This window comes from Sphaeramia orbicularis, chromosome 10 (genome assembly GCF_902148855.1).
Source record: "Sphaeramia orbicularis chromosome 10, fSphaOr1.1, whole genome shotgun sequence".
NCBI lineage: Eukaryota > Metazoa > Chordata > Actinopteri > Kurtiformes > Apogonidae > Sphaeramia > Sphaeramia orbicularis.
In genome coordinates, this window is record NC_043966.1 from 16,073,821 (window position 1) to 16,090,314 (window position 16,494).

Sequence of the window (16,494 nt, forward strand, 5' to 3'; positions counted from 1 at the left end):
CAAGCTTAAAACAGCACAGTTTTTGAAAAGCTGACGTTTTTATCTGAAAACGACAAATTGGCTTATCTCATGTTGAATTGTAATAGCCAGAAATAACACATTAGAGTTTGATTTTGACACTTCAGGTAGTCACGTAACCGTATTTTGTTACCACATCGGACATTGTTTATTTCAGCTCGGCTCTGTAAATTTTCAGAATCACAACTGGATGAAAATCTTGATGTATTTTGGGAATTTTATGAGTAATCGCAAAGTGCTTTGTTTCAGTTTTTCATCTCTGCATGGTCTGCACAGTTTGAATGCCGTAAATGGAGGTAATTGCGGAGAGAACGGACCGATAAGACCTTAGGCTCCTGCAGAGTCAGTGGCACCAACATGTAGCAGGATAGACGGCTGACTCCAGTTATGGTCTCCTTCCATTTTTAAGAAGTCCCTGAAAAAGACAGACAACTGATAAAAGAAAAATACATTTTCTTTCTTTTCTCTACATTACATCTTCAAAGCATACTTTCACAAATAAGCTAATTATTTTGTTTTTTACCTTTCATCTCACACTAAGGAAAAAATGCTTGTTTTGATGTTCTTCTAACCTTTTAATCCAGGGATGCAGAACGTGGTGCATTTAATAGGCTATGGTAATTTCAGTGATGGCTTTGAATTGTACTCCGGCTTCAAGGAGAGCTAAATCTTGTCTCGCCTCCATTAGCTGTACTCTGATCTTGCACAAGGTCTAATTAAACTTTCCATCTAAGTCTCCCAGGTAGGAATAATAGGGAAGGAGTTATGGCTGTTTATAGTGAAGAAGAGCTCCCGTTTGCACTACTCACGGCCGGATACAGAGCCATTAAAATGGCAATCCATCACGATTTGTTTCCATTCTCCGGTGTGCGGAGATGTTGACTAGCCCAGAACTTCTGTGAAACAATACTCCAGTCCAGATGACCTGGTGGGTTATTCGTTTTGTTGGATTGTATATCCCACTAGAAACGCTCAGAGGGAACTTCTCTTGGCAAGGTTTTGCAGGGGGGCTTCTTGAAGGGGCCTGCTGTAGACAAACATCTTTTAACAGTTGGTGAAGTGGTCCACCGAGAGGACAGTGATCCCTTTTATTAAAACCACTTGTCCGGCATTGTCTCTCCTCCCTCTCCCCTTGTTGGTTACATAAGGCCAAGGTGCTTTGTGATTGTTTGCAGACTCTCTCGTGTTTTGTTTTGTCTGTGTCTCTTTCTCTCTTTCTCTTGCCCATATATTTTTTTTCCATCGGGGTGCAGAAAGTTTTCGGGGGACTTGAGGGGGATATGATCGTATCCTGACTTCTCTCTTGCACTGTGCGTTGAGGTTTGGCTGACGTCCAGCTTTGTCTGCTTTTTCCCGGGCACATTCCCTTCTCCGGCACGCTCAAATTCCTGTCTCCGGAGCGCGAGCACTTTGCCGAGCCTGATGACTGCGGTTGGAAGATGAATTACGCTGCAGGCATTTGTTTGACAGATCAGGCCAGTTGCGATTGTACACGTGTTAAAGAAGCTGCACAGAAAAGTCAGTGTGACCTTAGTTTTAATTATTTAGGTTTTTTTTTTTTTTTTGTCATCTTTTCTTGTTAAAAGACAGATCCAGGATGACACTTTTACCTTGTGTCCTTGACCCGCAGAAATTATGAGGTCTCAAACTCCATAAATTTGGAGCCAAGAGTCTATGAAGTTCTGTCTAAACAGTTGAAGCAACCACAAAAAGAGGTAGAAGGGGAAGTGAAGTGAAAAGATGGTCTTTGTAAGCAAGTCTTTGGAGTTGCAGATAACGAATTATGTTGAATGGGGCATTCTGTCTTTTACGTAGCAGGGCATTCATCAAATGTGCGTGCATGCCATACGGTTTTCAGATTAAGGAAGGCAAACACAGACACGGGCCTGGGCTTTTTCTGGACCGTCGGTAATCCATTTTCAAAGTTTAGAGAATGACAGATTCCTTCATATAATACAGTGGCTCTAAAGTAGTGCAGGAACCTTTTGGGAGAGTATAATTTTCCAGTGTGCAGGGAGTTCGATTGAAACCCTTAGAAGTTTAATACATTGTTGAATTAACAAGAGCGTCCTCAGTGACCTGGGTGCGGTACTTCGACGGGTTCGTAGTTTTGGATCGGTAGGGATGTAACTTCTCTGTCTGAATATGAGAAGGCTCGATGATGACTCCACGTCTCCTTTTGGGAACAGCAGCAACGGGAGCCTTCATATTTTTTTGCTTCTGTTGGATTGCTCTGTACCAGCCACCCTCTTCTCAATGTCAAAACACTGTCCTCACATTACACAAAGGTTGGCTGAAGTACTAGACTAGTGTAACCTTAGATAACCATCTTGTCATCCTAAACAGACAGGTCAGATTGGATTAGTTTTGTTTGGCCATTTATTACAAGTCACTGAAATCAACACATTTCTAAGACTTCAAGTGTTGACTCTTTTTTTTTTATTGCATTGCAAAAATTCCTTTGTGCCAGTTAGCTAGTTTATACTGCGCCAGAGCTTGAGTAATTTCTTTTAACAGCGTACGATTTTGGCTGCGGCTGTGTGATGAAGTGTTATATTTGGAATTGCTTTTGTGATCCCAGTTTTTGACACATTTGGGTTCAACTTGGACTCATGTGCACATCAGTGAAAAATGGATGATGCAAAGTGGAATCATTCAATCTCAGAGGCCAAGTATAACGAGAGCTGGAAGTCGGCGCTTCCCTCAACCCTTGACCCCAAGTCGTCAACAACATCTAATGAGACATTTAATCATTATGAAATGATTGTTTCCTGCAGGAGGTGCACCCAAGTTCAGTTTTATGATCAGATGAGCTCAACGTTTACTAGCCAACTGTTGCATCAGATGCTCTCGGAGGCTGAATTTTTTTTTTTTTTTTTTTTTTTCTGATGTAGAAGAAAAATTTGTGCTAATGATGAGAATTTTTTGCTGTCTAACTCAGAGGTTCCCAGTGTTCAGTGGGGGAAGCATGCACTGTATTACTCCTCTGTAATGCAAACCATTACTCACTTAATTAATCAGAGCCCGTACCGTTATTAAAAACAACTGACTCTAACTGACAAAATATGTGCACAGCCTTATTGGGATTGCACTCAAGTAATCGATCTTTGCTCCCGAAGTGGCTTTCCCCCTGACTGTCTGCAGTGGACTTGGCAGACCCGCAACTATTAAGTGGGAAACATATGAACTCCTGTGCTATATCCACTTTGTAGATGTAGGCGGAAATGGCAGAAGTTGTTTGCTCTCAAGGATGCACGTTTACCTTGAGTTGTGACCAAAGGTTCTGTTTCTTCTCACTGTTAATATTACAGTGTGGCAGATTAAAAGAATTATTTTTTGGTAGATTATGTTACTGAAGCTAGTGTCGGTACTTTGTCTATGGTCTGCTTTTGGGTTCTGCAAGAAAGTGATTCTACTTCTGAATGAAAGAGAGAGATTAACATTAGATGCAGCACATTTAAAGGGGTCATATTTTGCTAAACCCACTTTTATTAGTCTTTGGTTCATTTATTTATGTATTTGGGGACCCTAATAGAGGACCCTTCAGGTGCTGCAAAGCTATCTTTAGATGTATTCCAACAAAAAATTGAGTGGATTTCTACATCCCGTTTAAATTCCTTCTTAATTTGTTATGTTTTATAACTAGTTACATCACGACATTTGCACATATAAGGTCATGACTTCCGACAAACATTTCTCTGAGTACGACATAATTGTTTGTCAGCAGCAGCGGTTGTAGTCCATACTGAAAATATGTACAAACTTGGAGTCGATTACCTAAAATGTTCAGTTATTGGTTGTATTAACAAACACAAGTGGCTGAACGGGACAGAAAGCACGGTCAACAACCTAGAAGGGGTGGGGCTGGAAATGGCTCTATTTAAAGGGCCAGTGCTCAAAACCACATTTCTGGTGTCATTACTCAGAAATAGGGTTGAAGATGGGCCTGTGGAGTTGAATTAATGAAGAATTCAGACCCAAACATAGGATTTACAGTTTATGTAGACCACAGGGAAATGTTTTAAAATGCATAATTCCATTTAAAAAAAAAAAAAAAAAAGCAAAATATCACTCCTTTAATGATTTTAGGAGAACAGGCAACCAATTGCAAAAACAGATGTTCTTACCTTCCTTTTGTGGTTTTTATAAATATCCACCACTTCTGCTTTCACACTAAAACAAAGAAGGTGAAGATATATTATGTGCTCAGCTTTGAAAAATCACATTTTCAGAACACACTATCCCCGCTGTCATTCTGCAAACAGTGACCCAGTCAGTCTAGATGATCCACACGCTTTTTTGTCAACAACTTTAATTGGGACAGTTCCTCAATGAAAGACATTTCCAGTGGGTCATTTAATTTTCTAGTATAACTGGGGCACTATTCTGGAAAGAAAAGTTGCTGTTGAATTTTTTAAATGTAATTTTCCCATGATTTTTGTGCCGCAAATGAAATTCTGTTGGACTATTACATTAGTAAAAGGGTAAAATCTCATATATGGGTATTTTTAAATCTATGCACATAAAATTAAACAACTTACTGGGTGTTATTGGAAAATGTGTCTTTTATAATATGTGTGAAATGACTCTTTAAATTAGATTTTATGAGCCAAAAAATGGAGACTCGATTACATAACGTGAGCTCAGACGTCTAAATTATCCAACCTGTCATTCCTGCATATATCATGTACGCTCTGGGAATTTTGCGACAAGATTAATTTATCACTGCTCAACACAGGCTCCACTCTCAACCTCTTGGACAAATATCTTCCATCACTTACGGTCTCATAATCGACAGCGCTCAGGAACCAGTGGACGCGTGAATCATTCATACCTCCCCATAAATAATAAAACCCTGGCAGCCCGTTAGCAGCACCTGCAACTTGAAACAGTAGTTCTTGAAACACAATCTTTTACCTTGTAAACTAATGTGTTTCACCTGCCTGAGCCTGGGCGTCTGCGTCCGCCGCCTGGCCGCCGAGAGCCACAGACAGGTACAGGGAACCAAACCTCTCTTCCTGCCTCCCTAAAACCTCCCCCTTCTGACCTTGCTTCCTCTTCCTCCAATGAATTTTTCACCAAAGCTCTTTGATACATTCCCGTCCCAAGGGAGCGTAGTTAATGCAAACTGGAAGCGTGCAGCGTAATTATTTCTCAAAACTGCACTTCTACCCTAATTAGTTCACTCCTCAGAAGTGGGCCTTGCATTATTTACACATCAAGGGGACACACGGGGCGGGAGATAAATATTCATTGTTTGTTGACTTTGCCCCGGTCCCTCGGCTCAAGTTGAGAGTCGAGAGCCGCTGCCATTGTGGCTTGTTTGTGCGACTTGTGCATCGCCGGTGCCCAGGACATAATCTGTCTTGTTCTTCTCTAATTATCTCCACTCATGCAGACACTAACTCAGAGTCGGTTTAATAAGTGGGCGACATCCTCATCAGGGCACAGGCAGGACAGATGAATGCGTTCAATAATGAGATTTGTTGTAATTGTTACGGCCTTACACGGATTTGCCCTGCTTGAGCTGGTGTCACAGAATGTAACATATTCCGACTCTGACACCATTTTAGACCATTCCGTCCCTCAAGCTTTTAGCTCTGGGTCGTCTTTAATGAACTGGCTTTTTCCAAGAGGAGTCATGGCAGTTGAGAAGAGTTTCCCGCTACTGTTGGTGACATATAGGATTTGTAGGACATGTGAAGTTAGCTTTTCCTGTTAAAGGCTGCGTATGAATAGACCGCTGGATGTGACGTCCTGCCTTGGTGGTCTTACGGCCTTGAGGTCCATTGTGTGTCCTGTAAATGCCCGCGAGGCCTCAAAAAAGCTGCACCCATTGTGTACATTGTGTCAACTGTTCTTTTCCTATTTCCCTATGACATCTCCGTAGCTTCATCTGTGTGTTTCTAGGACATGTGGATGAGAGGTGGGGGCATGGTGCAATCCCTGGCAAAAGAATTACCATAATCACTGTCAACATTAATGGAGATCCTATCACTGGAGAATTTAAACACGGCTTTTCCATATTTATAGAAGCAATAAACAAAGAATGCACAGCAAAATGTCTGTTATGATTCAAAAGCAAGGCTTGTTTACTGGCTTTGAAATGCATATTTGGGTTAGTGGATGAGGCGAAGGGGATCACAGTTTAAGTTGTGGGATATGAGTGGAAATGTAATATCGCCACACTAGACACAGAACATCTGAAACCATAAATGTCTCACTCTCACTGTCTCCAGGGTTTCCACTTTCCCTCAGACATCTGCATAGTTGAGCTTGTCTATCTGTTTGTCATTGTGTTGCCATAGGTGGATGGTTTGACTGTCACTGGAGCCTTAAGAGAAATTTAATGAGATGCACAAAGGTCAGTGGTGGAAGAGGCACGGAGATCCTTTAATTAAGTGTGAAAAGGCATGAAAATACTGCACTGTAAGTAACGGTTGTGCATTCAACACCTTACTAAAGTGAAGTGTTTTTTTTTTTTTTTTTTATACTTTAATTTAACCCATAAAGACCCAAAACCCACTGGAGACCAAAAACATTAACTGATATAAAAAGTTAAATAATAGTTGAGCCACTAATTCAATCAATACATGTAAATAATTGATGTAAAATATAGTTTGTCATCTTTTCATGGTCATCAGATATGACCCATTTGGATGTTCAGAGGCTCCGTAGTTACCATGGAAACACCGTCATCTTCGACAACATTGATTCACCAGTAAAACCCATGGAGGTGGATCAATGACAGTGGATGGAAACACTTGGTTTTACATTCAGTTAGTGATATGTTTGCTGAAAAAGTAACCTTTTCTTTGTTTTTCTCTGTTTTTGATGGAATTACCTTTGAGTTTTTATGAACATCTACATGACCAGTGAAGTAAATATAGGAAAATACATCATTTACACAGAAAAATGCTAAATAAAGAGGATAATATCTTTTTTTTTTTTTTAAATATGATAAATCAGTTAAGAAAGGTTAAATAGAGAGAAACATTTTTTTAGTAACTGTCACAAAAGTACCACTGGGTCTTTATGGGTTAAGTAAAAAAAACATTAGCATCATAGTACAAGGGTTGATTTCATGACCCATATGGATGTTCAGAGGGTCCATAGTTACCATGGAAACACTGTCATCTTCTACAACATTGATTCACCAGTAAAACCCATGGAGTTGGATCAATGACAGTGGATGGAAACACTTGGTTTTACATTCACTTAGTGATATCTTTGCTGAAAAAGTCACGTTTTCTTCATTTTTCTCTGTTTTTGATAGAATAACCTTTGAGTTTCTATGAACATCTACATGACCAGAGAAGTAAATATTGGAAAATATGTAATGTGCACAGAACAATGCTAAATAAAGAGGAAAATACCTTTTTTTTTTTTTTAAATATGATAAATCAGTTAAGAAAGGTTAAATAGAGAGAAACATATTTTTTACTAACTGCGACAAAAGTACCACTGGGTCTTTATGGGTTAAGTAAAAAAAACATTAGCATCATAGTACAAGGGTCGATTTCATGACCCATTTGGACGTTCAGAGGCTCCACAGTTACCATGGAAACACTGTCATCTCCTACCACATTGATTCACCAATAAAACCCATGGAGTTGGATCAATGATAGTGTACGGACACACTTGTTTTTATGTTCAGGTCATGATATATTTTACTGAAAAAGTCACTTTTTCCTCCATTTTCTCTGTTTTTCATAGAAAACCCCTCAATTTTTATTTGAGTGTTTATGGACATCAATCATGATCAGTGAATTAAATGTAGAAGAATACCTGATTTTCACTTAAGAATGCAAAAATACTCACCATATTATTAGAATAAATGGTGATAAATCACTTAAGAAAAGTTTAAAATAGAGGGAAAAAAATCATTTAAGTAGTGCTGGGTCTTTATGGGTTAATCAGGAATTACTCAGAATATATTAGAGGCACAGTTTAGACAGAGTTAGTGCAGCTAAACATACTATATACAGTACATCCATATCTTATAAATTACATAACAATTAACAAGTAACTTACTATGTAGTATAGTATAGTAGCACTTGGTTGGGATTAGAGATAAGACAAAAAAGGAAAGATATTTTCACATCAAATTCATTATGCAAACAATTACTTTATTTGACCTTTTGAAAGTTTGCTACACAAACACATTAAGTATGAAAGGGGATAATTATGCCTAATTATTTCATTTCTAGTGTGGTACGAATAATGTTTTTGGGCTTTGCCGTCCTGTTTTTATTTCATATGTCCTTGTAGCCTCCCATCATTTTGTATAGCCTTTGCAGTGCAGCTAAAACGTAGCCGGCATCTAATTGCATCCATCGCTCTAAAAACTTTAATATCTTTTGAGTCACTGATCCTGTCGTAATGGTTAAATAATTCAGGTCAAATGCAGTTTCTCAGTTTTTCAGCAGCATCACTTGTTTCATTTGGACATTCAGAGGCTGTGCGGTCAACATGGAAACACTATCACATTCTGCAACATTGACTCATTAATAAAACACATGTAGTTTGACAAATGTTAGTATATGAAGATGTTCAGTAATGATATGTTAGACTGCAAATGTCAGTATTTGATATAATCGTATTTTCATGTAATAACTTTTGGATTCAGTGTGAGCTTTTATGAACATTTCCATCATCAGTACATGAAATACAGGAAAAAAAAAAACTGTTGTACACTAAAAAATCTCATAATAAATGGTAAAAATCACTCGTAGACAAACATCGGCAGTCTAACATATTTAAGTATGACTTTCCGACAATAGTATTTCTAGTGTTCAACATGGAAACACTATCACATTCTGCAACATTGATTCATTAATAAAACACATGTAGTTTGATAAATGATAGTATTTCAAGATGTTCAGTAATGATACGTTATGCTGTAAATGTCAGTGTTTGATTTAATAATATTCTGATATAATAACTTTTGAATTTCATGTGAGCTTTTATAAACATTTCCATCATCATTACATTAAATATAGGAAAAAAACCTGCTTTACATTAAAAAATGTCACAATAAATGGTAAAAATCACTTGTAGACAAACATTGGTAGTCTAAAATATTTAAGTATGACTTTCCGACAACAGTATTTCTAGATCTTCAACATGGAAACATTAGTATATGAAGATGTTCAGCAATGATACATTATGCTGCAAATGTCAGTGTTTGAAATAATAATATTCTGATATAATAACTTTTGAATTTAATTGAGCTTTTATGAACATTTTCATTATCAGTACATTAATTAAATATAGGGAAAAAAAAACTGCTTTACACTTTAAAAAATGTTGCAATAAATGTTAAAAATCACTTGTAAACAAACATTGGTAGTCTAAAATATTTAAGTATGATTTTCCGACAACAGTATTTCTAGGTCTTCAACATGGAAACATTAGTATATGAAGATGTTCAGCAATGATGCATTACACTGGGTTACAAAAAAATGTTTTTTGCAAGTTGTCTAGGTTTTTTCAACTGAATTAGGACCATTTTGCACCGCTAAACCCAAAAATGACATCTGTTTTTCTCAATCAGGTCAGGTTTTTTTGCTCATTTGATTTTGAAAAATTTGATCTTCTCACAAAATTGATTACATTTTTGTGACTTTATAAGTTGATTTTTTATATAGTTCTCACCCAAAATAAGTTTTAAGAGAAAAAAAATCATTTTCTAACGGGATTCCTGTTAGGTACAATGGTGTATTCACCGCAGATGTAGCAGAATACGTCAGGCTTATTTTTGCAAGATCTTCTAGTCGAAGCCATTTCATTCACCTGTAATATTAAAAAAAACATTAATCATAAATTGGCAAAAGTAAAATCTTCAGAACTCGTTTATTGCAAGAAATATGAAAGAATTTTGTATCATATGATGTGAAAATGCCCATAAATGTAAGGAAAAATGTTAAAAAGCCAATATGTAGCATAGTTCAGAGACTTGACCTGATTGAGCAAAATTAATGTGATTTTTGGATTCAGCACACCAAAATTATCCTAAATCAGCTGAAAAAACTTGAACAATAAATTTGTTGTTGACCAGTGTTATGCTACAAATGTCAGTGTTTGATATAATAATATTCTGATATAATAACTTTTGAATTTAATTGAGCTTTTATGAACATTTTCATTATTAGTACATTAATTAAATAGGAAAAAAAACCTGCTTTACACTAAAAGAAATGTTGCAATAAATGGTAAAAACCACTTGTAAACAAACATTGGTAGTCTAAAATATTAAAGTATGACTTTCCGACAACAGCATTTCTAGTTCTTGAAGGGTTAAATAGCTATTGTCTAACGTACCATTGTATTCTGAACTGACCTTAACTGAAACAAAAGGCCACGGTTTTGAAAAACAAAATCATGTGAGTCCACATATTTTTGGCCATATAGATTACTGTAAATGGGAGTGTGGTCTGAATACTGTCATGGATCTGAAAAGTATGTTCCATAGGGTTTGGTGAAACGAAGGAAAGATAAATCTCACTTGAAATCACAACATTTCTATAAACTGTAGTTGTAATCACAGGTTTTATTCATTCCACCGCTGTGTCTGTCTTAGATTTAACTTATCAGAAAAAGTCTCACTATTTGGGACAAAGTTTATCCACATGGGGGGTCTTCTGTGGTCGGCTGTAATGTGTGTTTATTTTGGTTTGTAAGACATGAAAGTGAAAATCCCTGAGCTGCAGTTAGTTTGCTCTACTGTTACACTCACTGTAAGTCTCAGTGGAAAAGAGCCTCAAGTCAATTTGTAAATTGTACAGTTTCCATGAGCTCTAGTGACACTGGGGTATATGAGGTCTACCATAGACCCACAATGCACTTCTCTATATTTAAGATTAGGGCAGCTGAACATGTGGGTATTGTATCTGGACTGACTGCAGTACTTTTATATTACTACTCATTCCAAAGCCAGAGAGGTAGAATGAAACTAAGGTTATATTCTCAAATACTACAGGGTGGGGAAGCAAAATTTACAATATTTTGAGGCAGGGGTTGAAAGACAGTGTATGACCAGTTAGTTTATTGAAAGTCATGAGAATTTATTTGCCACAAGAAAATGTATATAATAGAAAATGTTTTTATTCTATGTGTCCTCCTCCTTTCTCAATAACTGCCTTCACACGCTTCCTGAAACTTGCGCAAGTGTTCCTCAAATATTCGGGTGACAACTTCTCCCATTCTTCTTTAATAGTCTCTTCCAGACTTTCTCCTAATAGTTTTGCTCATAGTCATTCTCTTCTTTCCATTATAAACAGTCTTTATGGACACTCCAACTATTTTTGAAATCTCCTTTGGTGTGACGAGTGCATTCAGCAAATCACACACTCTTTGACATTTGCTTTCCTGATTACTCATATGGGCAAAAGTTTCTGAAAAGGTATGGATAATAGTGTTAGGTATGATTATGACATCAATATATGTTTGGTTTCAAAACAATTGACGTAGTGCCTGCTGAGAAAAAACAACTAAATGTTCATTGTAAATTTCGCTTCCCCACCCTGTGTATTTTTATATTTTCTGCTACTTGATTCTCTCCTCTATACTAGGTTACAAAAAAAATGTTTTTTGCAAGTTGTCTAGGTTTTTTCAACTGAATTAGGACCATTTTGCACCGCTAAATCCAAAAATGACATCTGTTTTTCTCAATCAAGTCAGGTTTTTTTGCTAATTTGATTTTGAAAAATTTGATCTTCTCACAAAATTGATTACATTTTTGTGACTTTATCAGTTGATTTTTTATATAGTTCTCACCCAAAATAGGTTTTAAGAGAAAAAAAATCATTTTCTAACAGGATGTATTTATTGTTACAAACTGTAGCAGAATACGCCAGGCTTATTTTTGCAAGATCTTCTAGTCGAAGCCATTTCATTCACCTGTAATATTAAAAAAAAACATTAATCATAAATTGGCAAAAGTAAAATCTTCAGAACTCGTTTATTGCAAGAAATATGAAAGAATTTTGTATCATATGATGTGAAAATGCCCATAAATGTAAGCAAAAATGTTAAAAAGCCAATGTGTACCATAGTTCAGAAAGTTGACCTGATTGAGCAAAATTAATGTGATTTTTGGATTCAGCACACCAAAATTATCCTAAATCAGCTCAAAAAACTTAAACAATAAATTTGTTGTTGACCAGTGTTATAGATAAAGCTACTCAATATAGCAAATAAAATGACATACAACATTAAAGATGAATACAATAATCCAACCATAATTATAAAACAGTGATATATGACATGTCTGTGTAACTTAATATTTGTGTACCGTTTTGGCTTTGTCATATTTATTTATTTTTACTTTATTTTTAATCGTCTTTCCCCTTGTTTATTAATTTAAATGTATGTGAATTTACATGTGTGCATATGTGTACATATATTTATTTATGTATGTGTATGTATATATGTGTCTCTACATGTATGTGTTTGAAGGGGGTTTACATATTTTTTTTATGTAAGTGTATTATGTCTGCTGTAGATAAATTTATCCAAGGTCCAGTACTTGGGGTGGGTGGGATGGATGGGAGGGTAGGTGGATGGGAATTGAATATAACAATTTAATATTAAAATTGTACGTTTTTTTTTTTTGTTGACTTGAAAACTGAAAATAAAAAAAGACTGTGTTAAAACAAAACAAAAAAACAAAAACAAAACAGTGATATATATATAGGGTATCCCAAAAAAACTGACGTCATATTTGAGATGTCCATATTGGAGCGACTACATGGTCAGGAGAAATGATACTTAATAGGATTGATTTTGGACAGAAAATCTTTTATTCTACAAATTTCAAACAAAAAATTCTGGGGGATGGTAATTTTATAATGTTCCAAAGTTATTACAAATGTTCAATGTGTGCAGCGCTTGTGATGCAGCACACATGACATCAGTAGTGGAGTTTCTTTTTTCTGACACAAACAGCCTTCCTCTTGAAACGTCCAAATCGGCTTTCCCGTTGCTGCTTGTTTGTAAGATTTTGTAACAAATTCACGTTGCGTATTCACATTTGACTGAGTTTGGGCGTACTTCAATACACAGAATGCCTTTTCTGTTTCTGAGCAAAAAGACCAAACAAATTTTAAACAAATTATTATGTGATGAAATGATGTCAGATTTTTTGGAACACTCTGTAATTACTCTGAAATTGACTCTTGTAATATGATGCTAATGTGTTTTTTTACTTAACCCATAAAGACCCAGTGGTACTTTTGTGGCAGTTCCTAAAAAAAAAAAAAAAAAACTTTTCTCAGTTTTGAACCTTTCTTAACTGATTTTCCATCATTTTTTTTTTAATTTTTATAATATTATCCTTTTTATTTACCATTTTTCAGTGTAAATCATGTATTTTCCTATATTAACTTCACTGATCATGTAGATGTTCATGAAAACTCAGACTAAATTCAAAGGTTTTTGTATCAAAAAATGAGAAAAATGAAAAAAAGTGACTTTTTTTAGCAAAGATATCAGTAACTGAATGTAAAACCAAATGTGTCCATCCACTGTCATTGATCCAACTCCATGGGTTTTACTGGTGAATCAATGTTGTAGAAGATGACGGTGTTTCCATGTTCACTACGGAGCCTCTGAACGCCCAAATGGGTCATATCTGATGACCATGAAAAGATGACAAACTGTATTTTACACCAATTATTTACATGTATTGATAGAATTAGTGGATCAATAGGTATTAAACACTGTGAATCAGTAGATGCTTTTGGTCGCCAGTGGATGTTTGGGTCTGTATGGGTTAAGTGAGGTTTTGAAAGCAAGACTTTTACTTGTAAATTTACATTAGGATTGCTAAAAGACCTCAGTATAACAGAAAGCTTAGAGAAAGCAACGTTTTAAACCGTTTTTGGCTCTAATTTATTGTTTTTTCTGTGATATACTCAAGTTATAATGTACTACTACTGAAAGAAAGCTACAGAGATCTGATTTCCTGCAGTTTAACTCTAATGTTAGATCTAAATAAATACTCTTTGGATGAAACAATAATTCAGTATCCTTAGTTTTTGACCTTTCAAGTGAATCCACTGCACTTCATCATTTCACAGTTTTCCCTCTTTAGTCTCTCCAGGGACTGGGGATGATAACTTTCCCCTTCTCATGCAGCTTCTTCATCATCTGAAATTCAAGAAGTTGGACAGATTTTTTTTTTTTTTTTTCTTTTTCTTTTTCTTTGTGAGATCTTAACAGCAGCAGCGGGCCAACTTTGGCTGAGCTTTAATGGAAACTGGTGTTTATTCTTCCTCTGCAGGTGGAGATCACACTGCAGGACATCAATGACAACCCGCCTGTTTTCCCTAATGATATTCTTGATGTGACCATTGAGGAGAACGTGGGAGATGGCTTCAAGATAATGCAGCTAACAGCCACCGATGCAGACGAGGTAATGACTCCCCGAGTTTCTATTCTGTCTGACAGTGTTTTTGTGCTTTTCTGAGCCCGTTTTCCACTCCAGCGCTTTTAGAATAGATATCCTGGGAGTGATTTGAATTAAAATAAGCTCTTAATTTTTGTTCCTACAGTGTAAAAACCACCATGGATTCAAATACATTTTTGAGGCCAGTGCAGCTGTCAGTGTTTAACTGAAGCAGAGTTGACATTCAGAATCTTAAAAGGGGTCAATTTATTTGTGAATTTGCACATATTAAGAACAGGAAAGAGTTAGAAACAGCAGCCCTGTATCAGAGTAAAATCAGTTTTAGATTACAATGCTTTTAGTTGAACTTTGTAACCACAGTTAACTTCGAGCAGTGATTCAAAGTGGACAGGACAGGCTGCACTCCCCTGTACTCCTGCACAGTAAAACACAAATACCCCTTTTCCACTGAGGCAGATTCAGGGAGCCTCTGTCTAATGTCAAACTGGTGTTTTTTGTCTTTCAAAAGCCAAAGAACCACTTCTGGGCCAAAACTGGTTCCAGAGTGTCATCAGTACTGGTCTATAACCAAGAACTGCTTACGTCAGGAGTCAGATTATTGTAACAACAAGACTATGACTGCCACTTCGGAAAAAAACACAGCGCAAGTTGCATCCAAATCCAAAGAGGAAGAAAAAACAAACCTCAGGAATGATGTAAAAATTAAAGATGTAAGCCTCCATGCAGGAATAAAACTGCTTCGGACTGGAACGTAAAGTAAAATCCCTTTAAAATCTACACTACATGCATATAAACAGGACTTAATGAGATGTTCTCGAGGCTTACTGGGTGCTAGGCTACATTTAGCGGCTAGCTCTGGGCTAGCAGGATGGTACATCTCTAAAACAACACACCAAATTTCCAAAAAAGGCTCTACACAGGCTTTGCACATGTATTTAGTTTAAAGAGCTATATTCTGACGTCCAAAATCTTAAAACGACATTCACTGATAGAACAATAGCGTAAAAAAGTATATCTTATTGCAGACCACCTTGGTAGCAGTAGCTAATGTTAGCATGCTAATTACAGCCCCTTTGGGATGCACAACCAACAGAGAATCTATAAGCTGTCGAGACTTTAAGAAGACAAAAATGGATACCGGCAATAAGATGTGAGCCAAACTGTGGGTCACAGAGTTAAGTAAGTATTTCATGTCCTCCAAGTCAAATATGCTAATGTCAATCAGGCTAATAGCTTGCTTGCTTTCAAACATCTAACTTTCCCATCAACTGGCCTCTATATCTGGCTCTGTTTGGGCTATAAATACATTCAAGGCTAATTCTCCTGCCTCCTGTGGTGTATCTACCCTGGAGAATCTTGGAAGAAGATTTTATACAGGATGCATCCCTCCAAATGATGTTATCATTTATTGGACTGTGTAAATGTGCAAAAGAGCCAGATAGGGCTGATAAGTCATTTTTATTCGCCATTTTTTCCTGATAACATTGATTTTTTTTTCATTTTGGTAAAGGCTCAAGAGGCTAAAATATTCCCTTAACATGCTAAATCTGATGTTTTAGCAAGCTGTAGGTATTCGCATTGAAGTTCTTGGTTTCCTATTGTGGCACAGTGGGCGTGGCTTTCAGACTGTGAGTCTACTGGCTGATGTAGGAACGTAAATAGACCTATATAGTGACTTAATGATGTGGCTGAGCTGGTGGAAAACCAAAGTGGTTCTCAGAAGGTCCCCAAATTCTGCAAACTCCAAACCAGCTCTTGCGTGAGGTCGGTAAAAGTGCTAACAGAGACCTCCGCTTTGAATCAGTCTACCTTTGTGACACGTTTTCTCTCTCATGTTTTGACGTTATCTGAGACATGTGGAGGCCACCGGTGTCACAGAGCCTGGAGGAAGGAGGCCAACGATTGATTTTTCAGCCCGCCGTCCTGATAGTCCCTCTGCGGTCCCCGTAGTTCACATTACATCACCAGCATCACTCTCAATTAGTTAAAGGCTCCATCTTAAGCTGCTTTAGGCAGGATATGGACATTAAATCCTGCAGTGAGCAAAACGCAGACCCTGCCGGCAT

At 36.8% G+C, this 16,494-nt stretch overlaps 1 protein-coding gene across 1 annotated transcript in view; it reads left to right on the forward strand.

The window, feature by feature from the left end:
• Nucleotides 1-16,494, forward strand: part of fat4 (FAT atypical cadherin 4) — a 208,992-nt gene that overhangs the window by 88,187 nt on the left and 104,311 nt on the right. Inside the window, exon 2 of the mRNA XM_030145384.1 lies at nucleotides 14,303-14,434. Coding sequence (XP_030001244.1) covers nucleotides 14,303-14,434 — 132 coding nt within the window. The remainder of the gene's footprint in view (nucleotides 1-14,302; nucleotides 14,435-16,494) is intronic.